This window comes from Clinocottus analis, unplaced genomic scaffold, assembly GCF_023055335.1.
Source record: "Clinocottus analis isolate CAN_PGR_092001 unplaced genomic scaffold, fCliAna1.0.p SCAF_22, whole genome shotgun sequence".
Lineage (NCBI taxonomy): Eukaryota > Metazoa > Chordata > Actinopteri > Perciformes > Cottidae > Clinocottus > Clinocottus analis.
Window position 1 is genome coordinate 8,760,219 of NW_027175954.1, and position 25,144 is coordinate 8,785,362.

Consider the following 25,144-nt stretch of genomic DNA (forward strand, 5'->3'; position numbering starts at 1 on the left):
CCGCCTGTGACGTAACGCCGTAGCTCCTCCCCGTTTAAAACTCAGGTTTTTTTCCACCTCTCAGTGCCGCTCTTATAAAAACCTTCCGACAAGTGAACGACGAACACTGGCAGACAGCTATCTATGAATAGAGCATAAAAACACAACCTCATTGTTTTATATCAGATAATGTGTCACCATAAGTGATGAGCACAGTTAATCTGTGGTTTTATTTATCCAACCGGATCAAATTTAGAACAACTGTATTTTTCCAGTGCTGTGTTTCGTGCATGCCAAATATTGACATCAGGGTGAAATTATGTTGCTATCGAGACTAACATCTAGTCAAAAAACAATGAGTAAATGTGGGAAGAAACACTCCATGCTATTTAGATTTGCAAATGAAAAAAAAAGCCTTTGGTGTTGGGGAAGCTGAAAACTCGTCAAATTTTCTTAATTTTAGATGCCCTTTGCCTTATAAATGTATGTTTCTTACATACCCCACATCTCCAGTTTGACAAAACAATTTGCTAAGGATGCCCAAAACGGGTGTGTAAATTAATAAAATCTGTGTCAATTGAATTACAAGCAATTACTATATTGAAAATCAATGGGTGACACCAACTCTCTTTCTTCAAACCCTTTCATTCTTTTAGCTGTTCAGAATGATAGAAAGTGAAATGTCTTTAGTTAATCTACCCTCAAAAGTGTGTGACCTTGGCAAGGTGCTAATCCCCCAAATGCCATGTGTAAATGGAGACAGTGAGCTATTTTGGGCCAGAGGTAAAGAATGCTGCCATTGGACTGTGATAGCATCTGTCTCGCTGACAAGTAAATCAAGCTTCGTAAACAAGTGCCGATTATATATCATTTACACACCTGTACTAAGAGACCTCTGCTGATGAAACGATTTAAACAGGAGGTAATTGTGTTCCATGGCGTGACAATAACTGTCACAAAATAGAAAAAAAACTGAAATTAAGTGGAAGAACACAAACCCATCAAAGTGGTTCAGCCAACCAAAGACATAAATATTTAGAGTTACATGAAAACAATTTTTTGGTGTTTTTCATCTAGACGTTTTGTACAAAAAATTATTAATACTTCATTTACAAATGGGGAATCCATCATTTATAAAGTATGACAACCCAATCTTATTAATCAAGAATAAAACATGTAAACTGTGTTTATCAATTGAATAGTAATGAGTTATTAAGCAGTGTTCATGTTGGAATAATGCTTTATAAATGATGAATTCAGTGTTTATTCATGTTTTACTAATGCTAAAAAGTATTATAAAGTGCTACCAAAATATGTGTAGTTAAGTACAGTCACATCCTAACTATATTAGGATGTGACTGTTTAGTGACGGCGGTGCATGATAGCATTACTGGGCAGCGAGTTGAGTCAGCACACTGAGGCATGCCAACATACCAGACGTTAAAACAACGGCAAATGCTTTCAAATGTTGCATTAAATGTTATATTATGGTCTGGCAGTACATTTTATTAATAGAGAATATGATCCGTGGCAATTAATTCATACAATTTCCATGAAAACAGGATGTGCCAGCAAATATCAGAACTTTGACCCAGATTAAATCAAAGGCATTGCAGAGAGTCATGTTGTTTGCTGTTTAGTGGTTCTACAAAGGTGGATTTAAGAGAAAACAGATCACATACATCATCAATGCAAATATTATGCTATAGCCCAGGTTCATATCTTCATTCCTCGCATCTTCATTCTCCTTCCTTGTGTTGTTATTTCATACCTGTACTCTCAAAGTCCAATAAAAGCAGACATACAGGAGAATAACCCTTACATATTATCAAGTGGTGTGGGATCTATTTCTGCTCTCTCTCCTTCTGGAAGTCCTTGTGTATGTTGGAAAAAGTTTGGGGCCTATGGAAAGGGTATCAAAAGATTTGTTACAAAAAACATTTTCCAACAAAAACGGTATGTGGATGCTTTTTTTTTTGTCGAATTAGTAGTGCAGATTTGGATAATAAATATTACAGTAACGTGTCAAATGGATCACTAAATTGCAGACAATGATATGCAGCGCACTCTGCTGTGCAATCGCTGCAGTTACAACACATTGCAATTCAGGAGGCATAATGACATGTTTTGTTTGTGTAACGGGCCATAAATCCAAAGGCCTTACATTTACAATAATTTACCACAAAGAACAGCATCAAGTTCTCACATTGAAGAAACTGGAACCAGCAAACGTTTGGCAATTAACTTTCTGTTGAGGATCGATTCATTGAATAATCATTGCAGATCAAGATGCACATCTTCAATGTAATTTCAATATCACTATCAGTACCAGCACACAGCCACCAGAGAGCCTGAATACAACAAGAAACAAATGTAACTTCAAGTTACTGTCTACAACTGATATTTTAAATGAGATTAAACAAATATATAAAGAGTTTCCTTTGAAGTTTCTTTTGGAGTAAGTTAGAGATTGAACCAGATTTGGCACAAAAAGCTGTTGTAAATCAGTTAATAGTCTTTATTTATGTGTTCATATTACATACAATAGAGTGCTGCAGTGGTATCGGTAACTTGCTGTCCACTTATATTCAACCCATCAGGCAGCTGACATCGATGGGGCACAGAAACATGTCCTGCAGGTGTTACGAGCAGAGAGCAGCACGAGGGCCGGAAGTGGTTTTTAGAGTCTCACAAGCCGATCTCAGCAGGAAGCGCAGTCTCGATTTGACAGGAAACTGATCTTAACAGTCAACAGTCCATATACCCACCCACAGGTGTCTAACAAGTGGATCAAGTTTCACTATTTTACTAATACACTCATTGATTATGGAATGAGTATGATTATTGGTTGTGGTATTGGTGTTCTAGACGTTTACGTGTACAATGAATATTTATTAGACAAGTGAAATGTTGGAGTTTAGACAAGAGAAATGTTGTAATTTATTATTTTTTAAAAGTGTTTATGAATAATTATCTTGGTAGGTTTTCATGAACAATAGAAAACAGAGTATGGGTTGGAGATGAAGTTGCATCCACTATCATTTGAAGGAAGAATGTAAAACTTCTTTGTATACTCATAGTGGGACTTACTCAATGACTCAAGAAGAAACAGACGAGCAGGTTTCCTTTGTGGTGGAGTTGGGGCTGAACTATATATCAAATCATACTTTGAATGATATCTGCATTACTTTCTTAATTTCTTCAAGACATCCTGGGTCATGTGTTTATTTAAGAGAGAGTCAGAGAGAGTTCGATTAGGAGAAATACCTGAGACAAAAGCAGAACAGGAAGTGAGAAAGAAGGGAAGTATTCGGTAAAAACAAAGCACAGAAAAAAATAATTTCTCTGTGGCATTTCACGAGGAAGCAAGCGCCCTGTGAGTGAGAGGCGCAGCAGCAAAGCAACGTCAGACAGAGCAGCTAGTTGCATGTTGCTACCGGATAACATTTAGCAAGACAGGAAACGAGAGAAGCAGAGAGACGGAACAATTGAAGGCATCAACTACTTTGACATCCTTAGCACTCAGAACAGTCTTAAAGATAGCAGTGAATTAGAAGGTGAGGTCTCCTGTGAAGGCATTTTAATTCCAATTTTTATTCACGCATCCTTGAAAGGAGAGACAAAACTTTAGTCATACACTCTAAAAATCGAGAAATGGGCACTGAGGAGAAAGATTTAGAGCCTGCAGCTCAACAACCATTGAAGGAACAGGAATCACCAGAAAGAGAAAAGGAATCATCTGTGGAGCCGCCTCAAGGACAAACCTCTGATACCAAAGACCCCCTCAACAAGTACAAGTGGCAAACCGGGTCCAAGAGTCAACTCAATGACTTGAAAGAAGATGGAGAAGCAGGAGCAACTTCTTCCACATCTACAATCGATAAGAGTCAGAAGGCCTCCACCAACAAGTGGAGCAAGATGCAGAATTGGCGCAAGGCCCTGAGCGAGGACCCTGGAGACAAACATTCATCCAGTGGGAAAGGTGGCGAGGGAGTCAAGCCAGATAAAGGCGCCAGAAAGAACCCCTTCAGAAGGGCCCTGTCCGAGCCGCCCGGGTCACTATTTGCAGCCCTGTCTCCTTCTTCCAGCTCTGCCAGCTCAACCCATGCAGCATCATCGTCAGCTGCTGCAGAGACCCCCGGGGTCTCCTCCACAGACCCTTCACAGAGAGGAGGCGGAGGGGCGCTCCTAAAAAAGTACCTGAGGTCCGTGTCCCAGAAGCTTAAAAGGCCCCGGCTGCAGAGTCGGAGCAGCACCCCAGCATTACTGCAAGGTAACCCAAGTATAGTCAAACGATATCAACTTTATTGCTCAGTCTTCCAATTTCATGTTTGAGAGCACCACTGTGGTTGGAATGATTACTTTTGGTAAATACATCAAATTGTGGTAAAATTTGAATCTCTGGATAATTGTTTAACATTGAAAAATGGCACCTCATGTGGTTTTAAAGCAAAATTTTATGTTACTGTGTGCGTTTCTTCATAATGACACATTATACATATGGCTGTTATACTGTTAGAGTGTTTCAACATCTGGTGCCATATTAGACAAACTCAGTAATAAAACCCAACTTAATAACACAGCTGACAAACCTAAACGAAGACAACCTTAACAAGGAACAGAACAGTATACAAATTAAAGATAATTGTCTATGATATAATGTATTATATATGATAAGTATTACAATATCTACAAAACTAGTTGCAATGAATTGAAGAGACTTTGGGTTAAATTCTGAGATGCCGGAAGTTATTTATCAACCAATAAAAGCCAGGCGTACATTCAAATTGAAGATACATGTAAAACTTAATTGGAAAATCTCTTTTAAAAACTTAAACATTTCATGCAAAAGAGCAGATCTAAAAAAAAAAAAATTAAAGGATATTAGCAAAATAATTCAAAACTACCAGACATTACTGGGTTGCAACATCATTGGTATCATAAACAACAATTACCAGCAGCTCAATCAAATATGCTAAAGTGTATTATGTAAACTGTGTTTGATAACACCTCATCAAATTAAACAGTGATTATCAACTATACATAATGAGCTGCATCTGTGGTAATCTCAAAAATATATACCACTATTCTCTACAAATATTTATAGACATACGAAAAATGGGATGTCACAATCAGTGGTAAACACAACTGTTGTTTTTTAAACACAGAAATCAAATGTCAGTTCATGCAAATTATCTGGAAAGTTTCCCCCTGACTGAAAAAAGACTAAAGCCATTAGACTAGCTGAACCCAGATTTTCTTCATCAGTTCTGGCAGATCTTCAAGGTGAACATGCAAGACCAAAATGTTCACTTTCCAAAAAAGGTCAAAACTGCTTATAAATGACAGAGACATAGCTGTAACTGAATAGCAGCAAACCAATACTAACCAACATTTACAAACCACTCTAACAGGAAACTTCCGCTCTGCTGGGAAGGAACTCAAACCTAAAGCATTACAGGTTTTAGCATTTAGATTCTGAGAAGGACATCGCTGTGTAAAATGTAATCAGATATTTATCCAGTTACACTGTGTGTCACTTAGGTGCGTTAATTCCTTTTTTAAAGAAAAAAAAACATTAAAGCTACTAGAAGAAACTTTAATTTTGTGTTGGTTTTGGCAGTTCATGTGGACGAAAGTGGGAGTGTTTCCAAACCCCAAAGTCCCTTAAGGAAACTTTACTGCAACTGGGTCTGACAGTTTGCCCCTCGCAGTCCTAGTTCTGCCTCTGCTGTGCCTCCCTTCACTCCAGTGGGCCCAGCAATACGGCCTTGGTCTCCAGCAGCGTGGTCTTCTACATTTATGGGTCTTGGCTGACTAGGACCACATCAACAATAACAAACGTTGGCAACACAAAGAATGGTCAACAATGAATTATCCAACTGTAAAAGAGATTTCATCTAGATTATAAAGATTGATAAACAAGGAGTTTATTTTCAATTTATAGATGGTTTTATAAAAAGAAAAACTAGTATAGAGTCATGGAAATTAATCTTATTAAACATTTAAATCTCAAATAAGGCAAATACATGTTGAAGGATGTTTACACCAAGGGAAAACTACAGAAGCACCACAGGATGTGCATAGCTCATCCTGGTGTGTCATGAAAAGAGAGCGATAGCATCAGTGACGCTGGCAACTCCACAAATGGGAGTGGCCAAGTCCTGTGGGAGATAAGTGCCATCATGCCATAAAGATCAGCGTGTGCCTGTAATTATGTTCATGCACTATTTACATGTATCATTTATTAAATTGTTGCTTCTCCAGAGTTCAACGTAGAGTTCAACGCAATTCTCTATATGTTGCACAGTGAAAAATATCAATGTGTTTGTGTGTCCACATCTGTTTGTGTGGCAGATTTGGACGAGGTTGGACCCGCTGAACTCCCAAGACTACAATGGGTTCCACATCAGGAGCTGCCCTTGTGGGACATTAGCAACTGTATGCTTGAAGATGGACAAATTCTAATTTCTCCAGAGGAAGAGGTATCAACACATACGTACACGCAACCCACTAACTCCCCACAGTTCACCAAAATTCATTATGTCAAGTGCTATAAGTTCAATTCTTGTACAGCGATAAAATGTGTGTGTGTGTGTGTGTGTGTGTGTGTGTGTGTGTGTGTGTGTGTGTGTGTGTGTGTGTGTGTGTGTGTGTGTCTTTCTCAGCCAATGATGTGGACTCGAAACATGTCCAACCCCAGCATGGAGAACCTCGTAGATATTGATGCAGGTTAATATACCACCCACACACAATGAAGAACAAACGACACAACGCTAAAACATAGAACATTTGGACATGTATGACCACCATAACAGCTAATGACATCACAGCAACACTTTGTATGATAGTGCAGACAGTCACAGAGGAAATGGCTGAATGTTTATGCGTGCGAGTGACTGACAAATTACTTCCCCTACGTTTTTTTCGGGAAGATAACATCTCGCCTGGGTGTTCCGACGTTCAAATAAAAGCTAGAGAGTAAGGGCGTAGTCAATATCTGCTTCCATTCAAGGTGTTTTGCTTATGAAGAAGCTGCACTGTGGAAGTGACGGATCCTGTTATGTTTTTGGCTGGTCGGCTCGGTGTCACCATCATCATAATGATAAAGCGAGATGGTCGATGTTAATGGACTGTTAAAAAAGACCAGCACCACTTGAGATCAAAGTAACAAGACTGTGGAACAACTCCGGACTAAATGATGGGATTTAGACGCTGGTTTGTTTGTGGTGGGGCTTTCGGTAAGGAAAAATTGGTACTCTATATTTTAAACTCTTGTATTCACATCTTTGATCTTTAAAAAAAATTGTTTAATTCACAACTGAAGGGTTTAAACATTTATACCAAAGATAAAAATCAAGAGAATTCATGGCAGAATGTGATTTTCAAATTTCATCCTTTGCAAAGTATTTAATGATTTTTAATAATGTCTTCTAGTAAAGTATATAAAATTAGTAAAGTTTACTTCGATCGCTGCAGGGCATATCCTGTATGGTCGAATCTGAAGTTATTTGCTAATATTACGGTTTTAACTGATGGTTTGAGAGTTTAGTCTTTCTTCAGTGGAAGTGCAGAAATAAGTGCTGGCTTTGGATTGGAGCAATGGCAACAGAACTTTTAGAGTGATTTCAACCAAACTACATTTTTTTTTATGTATGAGGCCTTGAAATGATTCAGATCAAACGCTAGATTGACGACAAACATGAAAAAGAAAGAATTTATAGTTCTACATGTATAATTGCCTTTAGTTAAACTAACACACATTACTAAGAATATTGAAACATATTGACATAAATTACCTTCTCACTTCATTGTCAATATCAAAGAGTTAATTTCTTCCTGATACTCAGAATGTAGTCCTGACCATGTGGGGCCACCAGTTGGTTCTCGACCAAAGAATCAAGATGGCGGTGTGAGGGTGAGTGCACTACTACCGCTAACTACTACCCCTGCATTTCCTGTTGACATAATACATAATTGCCCTGATACACCATACTTCCCTTCTTTGCCTTAGGCACTGATCAAGAGACGTCTCGAGAACAGGGCCAAGAGGAACAGCAACACCCAAATTAAAGGACTAAGCAAAGGAAGCAGGTAAAGTACACTGAAAAATGTATGAATGCAAAGAAAATGCAGTCCACAAGTATGCTTGGATATTCAAACATTCTTTGTTCTGTTGGCTCTGTACTCAAAGTCTTGATTTCCGGTTTGTTTACATCTATAATTTAAAAGTTTAGTAACTGTTACCCTTGTCATTGTCCTTTTAGAGGATCTATGTATAAACTCAACAGCCGCAGAGCTAATTGCAAATTTTAGCATCTTAACATGCTGATGTATAGGTATTATGTTGACCTGTCAGTAGGCTACAACCGTTAGGGACGAATGTATTTCACTCCATATGTATGTAACCTTTTATAATACCTACATATCTCTGTGAAAGTTCTAGAAAGAGAGGTAAAGTCCAATATGTACTAACAATGGGCGGTAAAAGGTGAAAGTAAACTGTATTACCCTTGAAAAATAATGCTATTTTACACTTTACATTTTTACTATTTCTATTTTAACTGACTTATTCATCTCTGATTATGTCTCAGACACTATGGTTCCCGGGAGTCTGTGTCAATTCCGGTCAGTGCATTGGGGAGTCTAGATCTGAGTGCAGACACCAGCACTGTCATCAGGCCGGTCCACAGCTCCATTTTGGGGGAGAAGTACTGCTTTGAGGTACACTTTGACTTCTGTCTAAGATACTGGCTACTCAAGGAGCATCATACAGTGCCCTCCATTGAAAAAATACACTTTTTCATCCCAATAAGGCTAACACTTTCGGTTGGTTTCAATGCAGGTGATAAACTCTGAGAACACCCACTGCTTTGGATGCTCTTCAGCTGCCGAACGTGATCGTTGGATTGAAGACCTGAGAAGGGCTGCCCAGCCCAACAAGGTTAGCCATTAGCCATTTATTCCAATACAATGTATAAAGCTAAATCAAAACCCTAATAGAAGGAACTCAATGCATTTCTGTTCACAGGATAACATTGAGCGCACAGAGAATTCCCTGAGTCTGTGGGTAAATGAAGTTAAGGATCTGCCACCCAAACGAAGTTATTACTGCGAGGTACACCTGGACGGGACCCTGTTTGCCCGCACCAGCAGCCGAGCTGTCGGCAAGCCATCCAACCGCTCAAGCCTGGCAGGGGACAACTTCACTGGGTCTTCAGGAGGCTTGGGGGCCAGTGGAAGTGTAGCTGGAGGGTGTCAGTTATTCTGGGGTGAATTCTTTGAGCTAGACAACCTGCCGTGTGTCTCCCAAATTACCCTGCACCTCTTCCGAGAAGAAGACCCTAAGAAAAAGCGTCACTCGAGAGATGAGTCCAGCCTGCACCCACTCGGTAGTGTGGCCATACCTTTGGCTGACATAAAAGGGAGAACCTATCAGGAGAAGTGGTATCCCATTACACCATACAAGGCCTCAAGCACAGTGGGGAGCAAAGAACTGCTGGGTCCACAGGCTTCACTCCGCATCAAGGCCCGTTTTCAGAATTTGAAAGTGCTGCCCATGGAGAAATACAAAGAGTTTGCTGAGTATGTAACAGTGGATTATGTGGAAATGTGCAGAAACCTGGAGCCACTTCTGAATGTGAAGGAGAAAGAAGAGCTGGCAGGAGCTCTGGTTCATGTACTGCAGAGCATTGGCAAAGCCAAGGTGGAGTCTCAAAAAAAATGCATATAAGCTAACTGCACCAAATTCGATTTTAAAAATACGAAAAGCAATAATCAGATATTTGTTTTCTAATCTAAATGTGTGCTTCAGGAATTCCTCCTTGATCTGGGCAGTGCAGAGGTTGAGCGTCTTGGAGAGAAGGAGGCATTGATCTTCAGAGAGAACACATTGGCCACTAAAGCCATAGATGAATACATGAAGCTGGTTGGCCAAAAGTACCTCATTGTTACATTAGGTAGGGAAGCTCAGTGATAAATGTGGCTTCTTGTAATTGGTATTGATCAGTGCTTTGTAGTCATCAAACTCTGCACTTTCTTCTCATTGCAGGGGACTTCATAACCCGTCTTTACACCTCGGTGGAGAACTGTGAAGTTGACCCTCTGAAATGCGTTGCCTCTGATTTGTCAAACAACCAGAAGCACCTCATGGAAGCTTGCGAGGAGGTGGTGAAGAAGATTATTGAGACTCATGGGTGAGAGAAGAGAACTCAACATAAAAAAAGACGAGAATAACAAATGTTTAAATGTTTAGTCCAATTCACAATGCTAATACTTGATATGTTTCTTGCCTCCAGACCCTTTCCTGAAGAGTTAAACAAGATATTTTCCAGCTGGGTGGAGCTATGTGAAGACCAGAGCAGACCAGAGATTGGCCAGCGTCTCATCTCTGCTTCTCTTTTCCTTCGATTCTTATGCCCTGCAATCCTCAGTCCTTCTCTTTTTGGCCTGATGCAGCCTTATCCAGAGCCAAACACTCTTCGTACGCTCACCTTAACTGCCAAAGTCATCCAGAATCTGGCCAACTTTACCCTGTGAGTGGCTTCTCATCTGCTACAAAATCTAATGAGAATGAATAATCTACTTAGTTTACCTTATGTGGCTTAAAGTAAATTAAACCTTTTGTGCTGATTCAGGTTTGGAGAGAAGGAGGAGTACATGCTCTTTATGAACGATTTCTTGCAGCAGCACTGGGAGGGAATGAGAGGTTTTCTACATACAGTGTCAAATCCAGACACAGAAATCACAATGTCTTCCTTCGATGGCTATGTGGATCTGCCTCTACGCTTGGCTGTGCTCCATGGCCTTCTGGTAGACATCATCTATCAGAGGGACCAGGTAGGACAGAACACACACAAGTACAGTTTGGTTGTTAGTTGCAAAGGTTTCTGTAACTCTTGCAGTATTTAACATTTCATTTAACATGGACTTCAAGCTTGCGTATTAGACGCCGAACAGAACATGTCTCCAATTGTCTCCTTAAAAGGCTAATTTACAACGTGATACTAAAAATGTGATCTGTAGACAGATACTATTTGGATAAAGAGCGGGATATTTGTATTTCATTTTGATCTGAAGACTAGCTCCAGACAGTCAGGTATAATTGACTACATCTTGATTTGATGTTTTCATGTACAGCTTACTTCAATAGTATTTTTCTTATTAAAACAGAGCACCAAGGTACTTACACTGAATGTTTAAAGAGTATACTAAATGGGGCCCAACATGCAGCTTGCTTCTCTTGCAGGACACAATTGAAAAGCTGGACCCTCTGCCTTCAATTCTTAACCAGATTACAGAGTCACATGGCCCAGAAGCACATCGGATAATAATTAGCAGGTATGTTGAAGGCCTACATCAAATTGGACTTCTCATCAACTTCCAATGTAATAGGAACTTAAATATTGTGTTGTTACATGTTACTCAGCTGACTTTTTCTTGCAGCCAAATGGGACAAGCCAAACCTATGTACGTTCCTCCCAAAGACTTGGCCAAGTATAGCCCTCACCAGCCATCCCTCCAGCAGCTTCCTGTGGACTCCAAAAGCCTACGAGACGGGTACGATAGTTGTATGTTACTGGGCTCAGCCAATATTGCTTTTAAGATGTCAAAACCATGAAGGCCATTCCTGACTGCCCCCTCACCGTGGATGCAAATATAAGTGTTTCATATTTTTAATTGTATGTTTTTTATCCCAAACCAGACTGTTAAACCTTGAGAATATCATATGCACCATGTTAAAAAATAAGTATAATTTCACTATGTTTACTGCAATAAGTGTGTGGGAAATAAAAGGCTTCTGTCATATTATTAGTAGCCAATGGTGACTGACATCCTTTGATCAATTTGGGGTATGGAAATATACATACACATGTATAGTACAGATGTAGGATGGCTTAACCTGCTAAAATGATTTGAGATTTTCCAAATGCCATCATTTGATGTAAGGTACTTACTAATATATTTATTAATGTATTACTTAAACAGGGATGGCAAGACTCGGATGAGTATGAGAGCGAGGAAGCCAGTCACCAGAACTCAGAGTGCTCCACACAGACGTCCTGGTCAGACAAAACATACCTTGAAGAGGCAGACAAGCTCTGAAACTCTGCCGATAGCTGACAATGAGCAAAAGATGGACACAAACCAACCACTTATTTCATCACCAAATACTGTGAGTACAAAGAGGAACTGAGGGCCTATTTTGGCTATTGTGGCAGGTCATGTGCTCATGCCACAGGTAAAAGGGCTGCTAGAATTATCCCACAATTTCCAAATTGACTATTTTGAAATATTGCATTTTAAATCAATAATAATCACCATAATCTTGGCATGTGTGTAGGCACTGAGATAGTGTGTCAATGTGTGAATTAGAAGGAATAAAGTAGACTATCTCTGCTCTTGTTTCAGAATGGCAGTATCAAACGTGCACGTGCACCAGTTCCGTGGATCAAAGTCAGCCACAACCGAGAGTGCAGTGAGATGAAGTCTGAGAATGAGCAGTTCAACTTGCTTGATAGGGTATGTCAACCCTGATACCCACTATAGGGAAATCATTATGGCTGTATAGTGTACAATCTCATTATTACATTTAATAAAATGCGCAGGGTCAGGAACCTGCTGGTCTGATCTGGCCCTTCTTTGGGGAGTTTGTATGTTCTCCAAGTAAGTTTTCTGCAGGTGCTCCACAAACATGCATCTTAGGTTAATTGGTGATTCTATATTGCCTGTATAAGTGAATGTGAGCATAAGTGGCTGTCGGCCCTGTGATTGACTGGCGATCTGTCCATTTTGTATCCCACCGCTCACCCGATGTCAGCTGTGATCGGCCCCCATGGCGCTGTAAAGGACAAGCAGGTATAGTTAATGGAATGGAATTTCATGAAATGTCAAATTGTCTTTTGCATCCCAGCATGCTCAAGAGCTATCAGAGCTCCGTCTGGGGATAGAGCAGGTGACAGAGCGTGAGCTGGACATGGCAAAGCGCCTGGAGGACTTCATTATCCAAAGCCAGGACCAGAATGCAATGCTGCAGGCTGAAGTGACCGAGATCCAGAATCAGCTGGCTGTACGAGAAGAGCAGCTCGCCAGCGCCACCTTCAGGTAAAACGATCGAGCTTGAAAGTAATGTGCATGGTACATTTGTCAGCAGGTTTTCCAGTTGTTTTGAATAAAAAAAAGTTAGAAATATGTTTAATTTTGCTTGCATTTTGTGTGTTTATTTATGCATACACTGTATTCTACATTTTATAACTTCAATTAGTCTTATAAAGATAAATTACGATGTTAATACTGATATTGGATTGGGTGTAGAAGATTGTCGGCTTGGCTTTCTAACTGATATTACTTATGAGTTAATAAATAGATGGTTTCATAAAATGTTGGTGTTCTTGTCAATTTAAACAACTTCTATCTGTCACAGGCTTGGTGTGATTGAGGAGGAGAGGGAGGAAGATGAGAGGAAGCTAAGTGTTGCTATTGCAGCAGCCGAGAGAATGAACGTGCTGGTAAGAAGGTGTAAAAAGCTGATTATCAAGCTTCATGAGTTCATCTCAAAATTCACTTTTTATTTGTTCATCCTGTTCATGTCAGTCTAAAATGCAATGCACTTTAAACTAACTATAACACACAGTAGTGTATAGTTCATCGCTAAACACAGGGTCACTTTGAACTACTGAGTTTGATTTCTTAAATTCTGTAGTGGAAAAACATTCATTCAAGTGTTTTTAGCAGAATATTTGCACTACTTGTGTGATTAAATTAGAATATGGAGTTCTTTAATTAAATACATTTGACACTGAGTGTGTTTGCGGCCCTTTTTATGCCCTGTTATCAGTTCACATTCAATGCATCTATTCCATAATGTTAAGTATTGTGGGGAGAAACACCTTCTTTGTCGGTGGCTGAATTGCATTTATGAGTGACCGGATGAATACAAATGTACGTCTGTTTTCTATGTGCTCACAGGAAGAGCAGCTTGCAGACCTGCTGAAGGACTTTCACCAGCTCAATGAGGCCAACAACAGTGGCCAGATCACACAGCATCCCGAACAGCCACACATCAAAAGCAACTAAACTCTGACAGTAATATTGTGTCACTTCCTGAAGTCACAGGTTTCTTGATCACTTGTATCTTTATTTTATGAATATATTTAGAATGTATTTCAGTGGGCAAACTCTGACTGAGGTGAACGTGAAACCTACACAATTTGTCTGCATTTCAGCTTTCACTGTATCCCACCTGTGATGTGTGACTTGTAAACTTTTCTGATAAATAAACAAAATACTGAAGTGTTTCTCTCAGAGAATTCTCTGTGTGCGCACACACGCACACACACACACACACACACACACACACACACACACACACGCATACATACACAACTGCTCCTCGAGCTGGGTTCCCTGCTGCTCTTGAATGAATGAGAAAATAAGCAGTGAGCAAATCTGTGTGGATTTGTCCAATTTGAGACAGGTAATATACCTATTATATGCTGTACTGCAGTGACAGTCCAAGTTAACCAGCTATCAAACATGTTATGTTATGTACTAGACATAAAGGACGCCAGCACATCCTAGGTGTACAAAAGCTGTAGCTTACAGTAAGCTTTACAATTTAGTTGTTTCCCTTACCTCAGCCAGACCATAGATAATAGTGGAGTTTTCTGTCAATATTCTTGATTGGTTGGGTGGATGAATTCTCAAACTGGACTCAAACACCTTTCATTCTAAGATTTGCTGACGATGGCTGAAGTTAGCTCATGTTAGCAAACTTTAGGTAGGTATTTGGCATTACGTGGCATTACTGAGTCGGCCTTCATGTGTAGCTTTTCCATTATCATGTAATTGTGACGGGTGTTCATCAAGTGTTATACAGTCCCTTGGAGGTTATTTAGGTTTAATCTGCTTCAACTTGCCAAACCATGAAAAAAAAGATATAAATAACACAAGTATTACAACTCATTTGGGGGTCATATAACTACTTAAATACACCTCGGGTCCCTAACTCACTCTACTTGTCAGTCACTCCGTCCTCATCAGTCTAACTCATTTCACCTGTTCACTTACCTCAATCAAGCCCCTATATATAGACTCCTTCCGCCTCGTCACCACTATCTCTCTCACGGACTGAGCGCCTGTCACCGACCCTGCCTGTGCCCGGTCAACCCGCTAGCCTGACTCCTGGTAAACTCACCAGCCTCTGTTAAACTCTGCCTGCGCTTTCCAGAAGTTTGAAATACAAGGTTCAAAGATACAAAGATCCCTGGAAGTGTTGCATTTGGGTCCATACAACCGGTTATAGCAGGTTAAGATACTACAGTAATTGTTACAATACATATGTGAATAATTGGACATGACCTATTTATAAAGATACTATATTATGTCTTTTGATTGTGAGGAAGTATCTTCATTATTGTTTCTGCCACGCGTTCATTACAAAGCAACACTGAGCATGCGCGAATTGGAGTGATGCCATATCATACGGGTTTTATTCACGCCCCGTTCTGTGTTGTATGTCCACAAAGTGACAAAGTTTCCGGAAAGAGCGTCCTCTAAAGTATCCACTACAGGGACCTAAAACTCCGCGAGCGTGTGAACCAGCGGCCAAAACGGAGAGTTACATCCCCGTTTGAAGAAATATCTGTGCAGGTATAAGATCAGAACTGTACACCTGAGAACTCAAGGTACTGGGAGATTAACATATAGCCGGTATTGTTTGTGTATCTTAATTTCCGAGTGTAGCTACTGTTCATGTTTTAATACGCCATTTTGATAAATGAAGTTTTATTTGACTGCCGAAATCGACGTCGCGCTAAATGTCCAAACCTCGTCTTAAGTATGACTGCCTGTATTAATAACTAATACACTGACAGATTGTATGTAACGGTTTTTTGCTCACATAATACGCCAAACTAGAAGAAATCCGTCGACTTTAAAATTTAATAGAAACAAGAATCTCTAACTTTCGTTTTCAATAACACTACAAGTTAAGTTTCGTTTCCTCCCCCTGCGCAGTTTCCGCGTTTCTGACTCTTCGTCATGGCCGACATGGTCGCGAGTCAGTTTTCTCTGATCAGTCTGGAGGATGAATTGACCTGCAGCATCTGCCTGAGTACATTTGACTGTCCGGTGACCATCCCCTGCGGACACAACTTCTGCCAGGACTGCCTCCTCGCCACCTGGAAGGACTCGTACAGCTGTCCCCAGTGTCGGACCCACTTCGCCACCAAGCCGGAGCTGAAGAAAAACACGGTGCTCAGCAGCGTCGTGCGGACCTTCAACTTGAGGACGAGCAAGAGCGAGGCCACCCTGATCGTTGAGGAGAGCAAAGCCGAGAAGGAGGACGTCATACGCTGCGATACGTGCATGCGGGCAGAAGCGTCGCAGACCTGCCTCACCTGCATGGTCTCTTTCTGCGAGGAGCACCTGCGGCCTCACCGGGAAAACCCAATCTATAGGCTCCACCAGCTGAGTCAGCCCCTCGGCGACCTGTCGGAGCGGATCTGCCCGGACCACCACAAGCTGATGGAGCATTTCTGCAGCCAACACAGCCGTCCTATCTGCAGCCTCTGCCTCCAGCAGGTGCACAAGGGCTGCTCCTTCATATCCCCAGAGGAGCAGAGGAACCTGATAGAGGTGTGTGTGGGGGATCTGGTCTATGCTTACAGATCTTAATTGAGCCTATTAATCACTGGACAACACTGGTGAAAGTCGGATCAGTCTATTCCCAGTTTAAAGAGGCAGTCCCCTCCACAGAGCACAGCATCACCAGAATGTTTTCATTATGGGAGCCTAATCGCCCAGTTCTTTTTTCTTTCTTTTTTTAAACTGACGTTAACACTTATATACTACTATTATAATAATGGGTCTTTGAAAGACAAGACTCTGTGCAAATTGAATTCTGCTTCTTTTTGAGATGTGTGTATCTGTCTGGGGTAAAATGTAATGACTCTTCGTTCTGTTTGTAGTCTGACCTGAGGGGCAAATTGGATTTGCTCGATGGGAAGCTTACGAAGAATGAGACTGTTTTACTTCAAATGACTGGCATACAGAACACTCTAAAGGTAACCATTACCATTAACTGTTAGTCACATCAATGACACCATACCTTGAAAGAAAAGAAGAAGCTTGTATAAATAAATCAAAGTTGTTGGTTTTCTTTTGGTTGTTGTCTAAGCCCTATGTTCACTTGTCTTGTGACTCTCTTGATTGTCCCAAGGACTCGGCGGCCAACAGGAAGAAGGCTTTGTCAGCAGAGTATCAGCAGATGCAGGATCTGTTGGCACGAGAGGAACGTGAAGCTCTGAATGTAGTGGACCGCGAGCTGGAGGGTGGTCAGACAAAACTCAAGGGTCTCGCAAAGAAGTTCACTGACAACGTTAACAATATCAGCAAAGCCAAAGAAGAGATCAACAGTCTGCTGAGTCAGTCCCAAAGTCTGGCCTTCCTCCAGGTGAGAATACTGTGAATCTGCACAAAATTTGGAAGCTGACTTTTTATATTTTTAAATGTAAGAAATGCAAAAGTGGCCAAATAACTCGATACAGCCTGCTTTGTTAAAGGGTTGAAGTGGGTTACGGGCCTTTGCCTGGGCAAAAAAATAAAATCCTAATTTCTTTTTTTAATTCTAGTTTTATTTTTGAAGGGACTTTTTAATGCAGTGGATTATTTTTTTTTTAAACATTTTTTTTTTACTGGCTCTGGTTTTAACTTATTTTGAAATTTGTCCCTCCACGTTTTCTGTCGTGTGCCAGGTTGGGTCAAACCATCCTGATATGGGGGAAGACTCTGGGTTCTAAGGATAATTAAACAGCCTACTGAATGTAAATTGTATAACTGATGACGCTGCCTGCATGACAGATACAAACTTAGGGTTCGTGAGGAGAATTCTTGACAAGGCTCCTCAGACAGTGACTTTTTAAATAGTAAAGTGTTTGTCATGCATTCAGTGAGTGTTTTTTTTTTTAGTTAAAGTTAGATCATTTAAATCTTAGTTTTTTGTTTGCATGAAAGTGTTGTCTGTTGGCTGAAGATTCTGAATTGTTATGTATGTTGTAATACCTTGTCATGAAGATGCAGTTTAAAAAAAAAATTTTTTTAAATGCAGCTAATTGAGTGTAAAAGGGAATAGTTCCCTCTGTAGCGTTGGCCCCGGCTGGTCGTTTTGGTTTAGCATTAAACTTGTTTTTGTGTTGGTGTACATATTCTGTACTCTCAGGTTCAAACACTGTCTTTTCATTAAATAATTTGGAGAAGTTGAGTGTTCCTCGATTTGGGCAGATGTGGTTGATTTCAACCATCACACTGGAATCTGACAACTTTATTATTCCAATTATATTTAAACTACAGTACCTTGTATTATGTCAACAACAAATACACTTTATCTCTCTTTTTTTTTTAACCAAACTATGTTCCATTAATTTCTCTATTATTAGGCTTCATTTAACATGCCCCAAGCTGTGGGCTTTGAACCTTTTACCCCTCGAATCAACGTGGACTCCAAGAATGTGACAGCAGCACAGGCCTTTTCTGCTCTACTGAAGGAGTATCTGACAGATATCCTTAAACAACCCGTTGAGGCCAGACTACTCCTACTTAAATCAGGTGAATGTGCAGGTACATGTTTGTGGGTGATTAATACATTTGGAAATGTATTATGAAATTACAATGAATCCAATCATGTCCAATTGTGTTACAGAACTTAAGACTGACAATGTTGCTTCTGGTGAGTTTGTGTAGTGGGAGATGCTGGCCATTAAACCAATTGGTGACTTTATTAACCCTGTGTTTTGTGGGGGTGTGCTACTAGGGCAGCTGTGGCTCAGCAGGTTGATCGGGTTGTTCACTAAATACAGGTTTCACAATTGGCTCTCTCGCGCTTCCTGCCATTCATGTATTGAAATGTCCTTGGAACAAGACACCCAAATATATCCGCATTGTAATCTACTTACTCAGCGTGAATGGGATGAGAGGTAAAGTGGTATATTAATGCAGCCCGTTTCTTTTTCAGATAAAAAAGCAGTTGCTGGCTCAGCACCTGCAGGTCCTGGAAGTACTGGATCTCAGCCACAATCTGGTATATTCATCTCTTCCTGTAATACAATATCTGCCCATATGTAGGATAAACATTCACACACGTGTCTGCACAACTTTGAGGTCACAGAAAAAATGTATTAAGTTGATAAAATACCTTCATACATCTGACATGGATCGTGGTCCATACCTACTAGTTATTATAGGAATAATTTCTGTCATACTCATTGAATGTGCTGTAACTCTGTTACGTTGTTACGTTATTAATTCTGTACACATGACATCTGTTGCTTCTGTCCATACGGGGAGAGGGATCCTCCTCTGTTGCTCTCCAGGCGGCTTCTTCCCTGTGTGAGGGTTTTCTCTATTTTTGGGTGGAGTATTTCCTGCTCCGATGTGAGGTCACTGGACAGGGATGTCTTATGTGTACAGATTGTAAAGCTCTCCGAGGCAAAATTGAATTGACAAAATGTCTTCTTTCACCTCAGTTTCAGAAGTAACCAACCCTCCAAAGCAGAAAAGACAGCCCAGGTCTCACAGTCCAGGTCGTCCACCCATCAACCCATCATTTCAGCCATTTCGTATGCCTTACATGGAGGCACATTCAGGCTGGCATCCACGGCAGCATCCACCGGGCTCCTTTATGCCTGCTCATCCATTTATGGGAGGACATAAGACAAGTGAGATACAAATATACAATCATACTCACAATGGGTTGACAACAACACAGAGTATACCAATCTGCACTGTGATTGCATCACTTCTACTGCTGGTGTAGGTGCATTCGTAAGTGGGACATTTTACGGTTCAAGATGCATTGAGAAATACTGAAGCCAATAATGTTCAATTTGGTTGCAGATATCAACACTGGCATACTTGGTGAGTTGGCTCAGGGTGGAATCAAACTGCAACCATTTGATCTTAAAATATTCCTTAAATTAATGTTTTGGTGGTTGGTAACTGTTTTTAGTCATTAACAATTTATTAAAAGACTAATATAATGATCCTGTGACCTGTTCTCTGGAGAATATAAAGGGGTTCTACCTGTTAGCTTTTCATCTGGTATGTTCACCTGTCCAACACAAATGCTTTATGATATTAGTAAAAAAAAACACTGAAATCCATGTTAGACATGACTGTTATTAAAGGATGCTTTTTTTTTTTACCATTTTCTTTTATCTCAGACACACATTGTCCAGGTCCCCAACCCAAATCTGCCATAAAGAAGAAACCTAAAAGTAAGTAATTGTATTTATTATCACACTCAATTGCCAGTTTATTAGGTATGTCTAGCGCAAACTAATGCCTTCCTAGAGAAGGAACTAATCCGATATTGGTATCGGGGTTGCACTATATACACACATTAGCGAATTTGCATCACCAAAACATTATCAACCCCTTAAACATAATGTGCAATACATGTGCATGTTCATTGCAGCTTGTCAAAATGATCATTGCAGCTACATTACAAAGGTACTATGTTTTTATCTTATCAGAACAAAAACCTCCCCAAGCCACAGAAGACAACATGGGGAAAATAAATCAAGCCGGTTCAGTTGAGGACCTCTTGAAGTTTGATTGCGAAGACAAACCCGAAGGCTGTGCTCCTGCGGCTGAATCCAAAGAGACAGCAGGTAAACCCATCCATTAAATGGAGTACTCCGTGTGTGTGTGTGTGTGTGTGTGTGTGTGTGTGTGTGTGTTCTCTTCAGAACCAGCCATATCATCTTCTTTAGTCTATACATAATAACCTGGCACATAAGTTACCCAAAATACACTCTACAACCCCAGATTTGTTTTTTCCACAGCTGTGGTCTTCAGCCCCAACTTGCACTGACTCAAGTGACATCACTTGAGGCAATTTATCAGACTTTATGCAGCTCATTCAAGGGGCTTCATACGACTTTTTTTTTGACATGTACAGACTTTAATGTATAAACTGTTTTTAAAGCTTTTACTCCTTTTTCCTGAACTTGATGTGTGTCTCTCTCTTTTTTTTTTTTTTTTAAAAATTCTTTTTTAAAAATTTTTTTTTTAGAAACGTCGGACATTCCCCCAAACATTACATCAGCTGAAAAAAGAACCAACCTTCTGAAATGTAAGTGAAAGTGTGCAGCAGATGTCCTCTTATGTTAGTAACAATGTGTTTTTTTTATTTTAATATTTTTATTTTTCTGTCCCTCCCAGATGCTACGATACTCACTTTGGATCCAAAGACGGCCCACAAACGCATTGCACTGAGTGAGAACCTCACCAAGGCATCTGTGTCAGATGAACAGACCAACTACTTTGACTGCCCTGAACGCTTCACCGTCTGCTCCCAGGTGCTAGCCTCCAAGGGATTCTCGAGAGGACGCCACTACTGGGAAGTCAAACTAAGCAGCAACAACTTCATTGGCATCGGTTTGGCTTACAGCAGCATTGACCGCAAAGGTCCCACAAGTCGACTGGGCCGCAACGCCCAGTCCTGGTGTGTCGAGTGGTTTAATGTCAAGCTGTCAGCTTGGTATAACAGCAGTGAGACCGTGCTGGTCAATCCCAATCCAAAGCGCATAGGTGTGCTGTTGGATTGTGAGGAGGGTACTGCTACGTTCTATAATGTGGCAGACCGGGCATATCCCTTCCACTCCTTTGTGTTCCCCTTTGCTGAAGCTGTGTATCCAGCTTTCTGGATTTTCTCAAGTGGCTCATCTGCTTCTTTGTGCAAGCTGCAGGCATGCGGAGCAGATGCACATTGATAGCATGTGCAGGCACATACATACACACACAGTCAGCACTATGTCGTCGAAATGCTCCTTAATAATGTAAAAAAATACTTTGCTAGTTATACCTATATACCCAGTCTTTATTTTTCATAGCAAGACACTAGCTGCTGACATTATATACAACGCTTTATGCATTGCAACTGAAATGGTTGTCAAGAATTGATGGCATATCATAACTATGGGATTCAAAAAATTAATCTGGCTTTTCAAAACACAGGAAAATCAATATGTCTCTTGTGGTCCAGTCTATAAACCTCATGTTAAGGGATTAAGATGCATTTACATGTCCTGATTACTTCATAATAATTTAAAAACAATGTATTTATAAAGTGTACTACATGCAGATGGAATACAGACCTAATTATGTGTTTGATGGCAAAAGATGAAGAGGATAAAATATCTTCCCATTTTGACTATTTTTCATTTTAATAAATGTAACTGATGCAAAGAGCAACTAATGAAGGCAGGTGTACTGTCACCTGCAGCCGGTTGCCTTGATTTGATGAAGCTGATTGGTTTAAATTCTAAAAGATTTAATCCACTTCCTCGTACTGGGACTAACAGAGCATACGTAACACACACTGTGCACGTACTGTTTCAGTGTGTGTGCTGGTGCGTCTCCTGTATTGTGACTAACTGGATAAAGAAGTGAATTAATGATGTCACTCTCCAGCATATGTCAGTACAGTGATTAGGAAGTCTGCATGTAAATTGTTTTGGGTTTTTTTTTTTTTTTTTTGGAGTGTTGCTCTCAAAGTTATAGGGCTGAGGGATGTGGTGAAAAGGTTATCACAATTGTTTTGTTCATAAATCAGTATGTAATTCATTTCCACTCACCTTAAATATTTCTTATATTCCCTCAAGCTATCCAACTTTTGATAACAAAAAATACTTAACTAACCATGTCAACAAGTGTTGCAACTTCCTAGAAGCCTGCCATGTGATTGGCTAGAAATAGATTTGTTGCTGTGATGTGATTGGCTGTGCAGTGTACTCATAGAAATAGAATAGTACTACAACAGCTAGCTATTTTCACCATGCTTTATTGATACACTACTTACAGAAAAGGAGCTAAACAAAGTTGTCTTCGGTGATGACAATGTGCTACGTTGTTACAAGCGTGTATGAACGAAGCATTATGTTAAATCCAGCTCATTTACTCTGGCTCCTTTAATGTTACCGCTCATTGTAGTCGTTACTGAAAAACGTCACCTTAGTAGCCATAAGTTAGTTCAGTTTATGGAAGTAAGACCAATGCAGCAGTCGCAATGGTACACAAAAAAATGGCATCTGCTTTGACCATCCGGCCAAATTGTTTTGAATGGAAATGCTCTTTCTACAGCTATTTGAGTGTAGCCGGTGGGACAAAATACTGAAACTTTGTCAAGATAAGCACATATATCATTTGCATCCACTGATCCTATATCGTCACTTCCTCAACCCTTTGGCTGATGAGAAGTCGAATAGACTGTGATGCTTGCATGGTGTGCCCGTAGAAACAATGTCAAACAATTTTACATCTTTTACGGGCACATTAAAATAACAAGCCATCAGTCTGCTCTGTTGGCTTTTCGTAAAGTGGTGGAATGTATAGACCCATAGTGATATTTGTTGGGCAATGAAAGGTTTACCCTGGCTTGTAAGATGACGTTCCACCACAATCGTGCTCATCTTGTAGCTGCTACAAGGTTTCAAATGACAAACAGTTTCGGTGTCAACCAGTAGAGTCGACACAACATTCAGAATATTAAGAGTAAAGTATTTGTTCCACTGACCTCACTACATTCAAGGGGATCACACGTCACTGTTGTTCGTAAGGCCCTTCCTGATAACATGGTAACGGTTTGGTTATGTTGGCTGCTGCCCTGAATTAACCAGTTTACTCTTGGTTAAGTTTTAAGATCTCTAAAAGGCATTTTGGGCAATACACTTCAAATACGGACCTTTATTCTTAGGTTCCATGAGAATATTTGGGTGCGGTGCATCACTGACAGAACCTGTATAGTAAAATCTTCTGTTTTCACTATCAACACACAGCAGTGTGGGGGATGGCGTATCTTAGTGAAACTATCAAAAGATTTCCCATATCACAAAGAGTGACACTAGTTTGCTCCTACCACCAAGCTTAAATAGCATAACAAGCGTCTTTGCTTAGAAAAGTAAAGCAGTTAAAGTTTATTTCATTCAACATGTGACTTAATTGCTTGTACTTTCTATTTTTAATATGATTGGTAGATCATCCACAGACTCCAGTGGCTTGCAGATTTAGCTGATCTTTACTGAAATAAAGTTAATTGTTCTTTGCATCTACTATTGTCAATGGTACCAGTACATTGGATTGTACCCACTTCAAACCAACTTTTGTCTAATAATGTGTGGTGGTTGTCTTCAGTTGTACCCGACACTGTTAAGTTAATATGTATTAAACCAATTAAGAGATGTGTCTTGTGTTTTTATTTTTCAATAGATTGAAGTAGCAGTTTGTGAAATGTCCTGTTCAGTCTCAGCTGTCTCATGTCAACATCCATATCAACCCCCATCTTTGTGTCTCATTCAGATCTGGGTCAAGAACTAACTTGCCAACAACCCTCTGAAATTTCCTTGGCTACTTTTCATCACCCTCAACTAGTGACCCCTTAGGCTCACGATTCCCTAGTATTTTCCCTTTTTCCTTCCACAGCCTGTTTCTGGCCCTGCACGCTTCAAAGCTTTGTCTCAAAAATGTTTCCTAGCAGAAGAGATTGATTGCAACACAATACTGTTCAAGCTGTGCTCGCAGCAATAAAAACACAAATGTATACATACATATACACATACAGTCAGGGCCATAAGTATGTAGACAATGTTTCTTATTTTCCACTACATGAGTTTACTCAGATTTGAAATGATGCAGTCAATATTGTGGTTGAATTGTAGACTTTCAGAGTTAATTCAATGGACATAACAAAAATATGACATTACAGTAAATGCCTTTTTTGAACATTAAAAATGTTGAATTTGCATTTGGCAACTGGTCCAGGGAACTCTCAGCATGAGGACCAAAGAAGTGTCAATGCAATTGAAAGAGGCCATTAAAAGGATGAAAAACTACTCAAAGCTTGCAGGAGTTTGGCACATTCCTATATAAAAAAAAGGAATGTCCTGGAAAGCTCATCAACACCAAAAGGCAAAAGAAAGACCACGGAAGACATGTAAAGTATAAGTAGCACAATTATTTTCTTGGTGAAGAAAAACACTTTCATAAGTATGAGTTCAGAAATACTCTGGAGGAGGTGGGTGTGTCTTTGTCAAAATCTACAGTCAAGAGATCACAAGGGAAGACAATATTTGTTGATAACTTTGGGTGTTAAGACTTCAGACAATCA

The 25,144-nt window shown here is 40.1% G+C and overlaps 2 protein-coding genes across 4 annotated transcripts; both read left to right on the plus strand.

The window, feature by feature from the left end:
* Positions 1–7,180: 7,180 nt before the first annotated feature.
* rasal3 (RAS protein activator like 3) lies at positions 7,181–14,211 on the plus strand. Its single transcript, XM_068589426.1, has 17 exons — positions 7,181–7,220; positions 7,830–7,897; positions 7,994–8,073; positions 8,574–8,703; positions 8,825–8,923; positions 9,011–9,685; positions 9,794–9,938; positions 10,031–10,175; positions 10,278–10,514; positions 10,617–10,818; positions 11,228–11,319; positions 11,425–11,538; positions 11,968–12,154; positions 12,391–12,501; positions 12,893–13,083; positions 13,403–13,487; positions 13,948–14,211. Exons 1-17 carry the CDS (start codon positions 7,181–7,183, stop codon positions 14,053–14,055), a joined length of 2,709 nt encoding a protein of 902 aa, XP_068445527.1. The 3' UTR covers positions 14,056–14,211.
* Positions 14,212–15,513: 1,302 nt separating this feature from the next.
* On the plus strand, positions 15,514–24,210 carry trim25 (tripartite motif containing 25). Of its 3 annotated transcripts, none has more exons than XM_068589262.1 (12): positions 15,514–15,665; positions 15,997–16,617; positions 16,950–17,045; positions 17,201–17,434; positions 18,417–18,597; positions 18,992–19,057; positions 19,503–19,694; positions 19,873–19,893; positions 20,199–20,252; positions 20,511–20,648; positions 21,053–21,112; positions 21,202–24,210. In XM_068589262.1, exons 2-12 carry the CDS (start codon positions 16,021–16,023, stop codon positions 21,750–21,752), a joined length of 2,190 nt encoding a protein of 729 aa, XP_068445363.1. In that variant the 5' UTR covers positions 15,514–15,665; positions 15,997–16,020; the 3' UTR covers positions 21,753–24,210. The 3 variants fall into 3 exon arrangements, with proteins under 3 accessions (XP_068445363.1, XP_068445364.1, XP_068445365.1); XM_068589263.1 differs by having other exon boundaries at positions 18,417–18,585; XM_068589264.1 differs by lacking the exon at positions 19,873–19,893.
* The last annotated feature ends 934 nt before the right edge of the window (positions 24,211–25,144 follow it).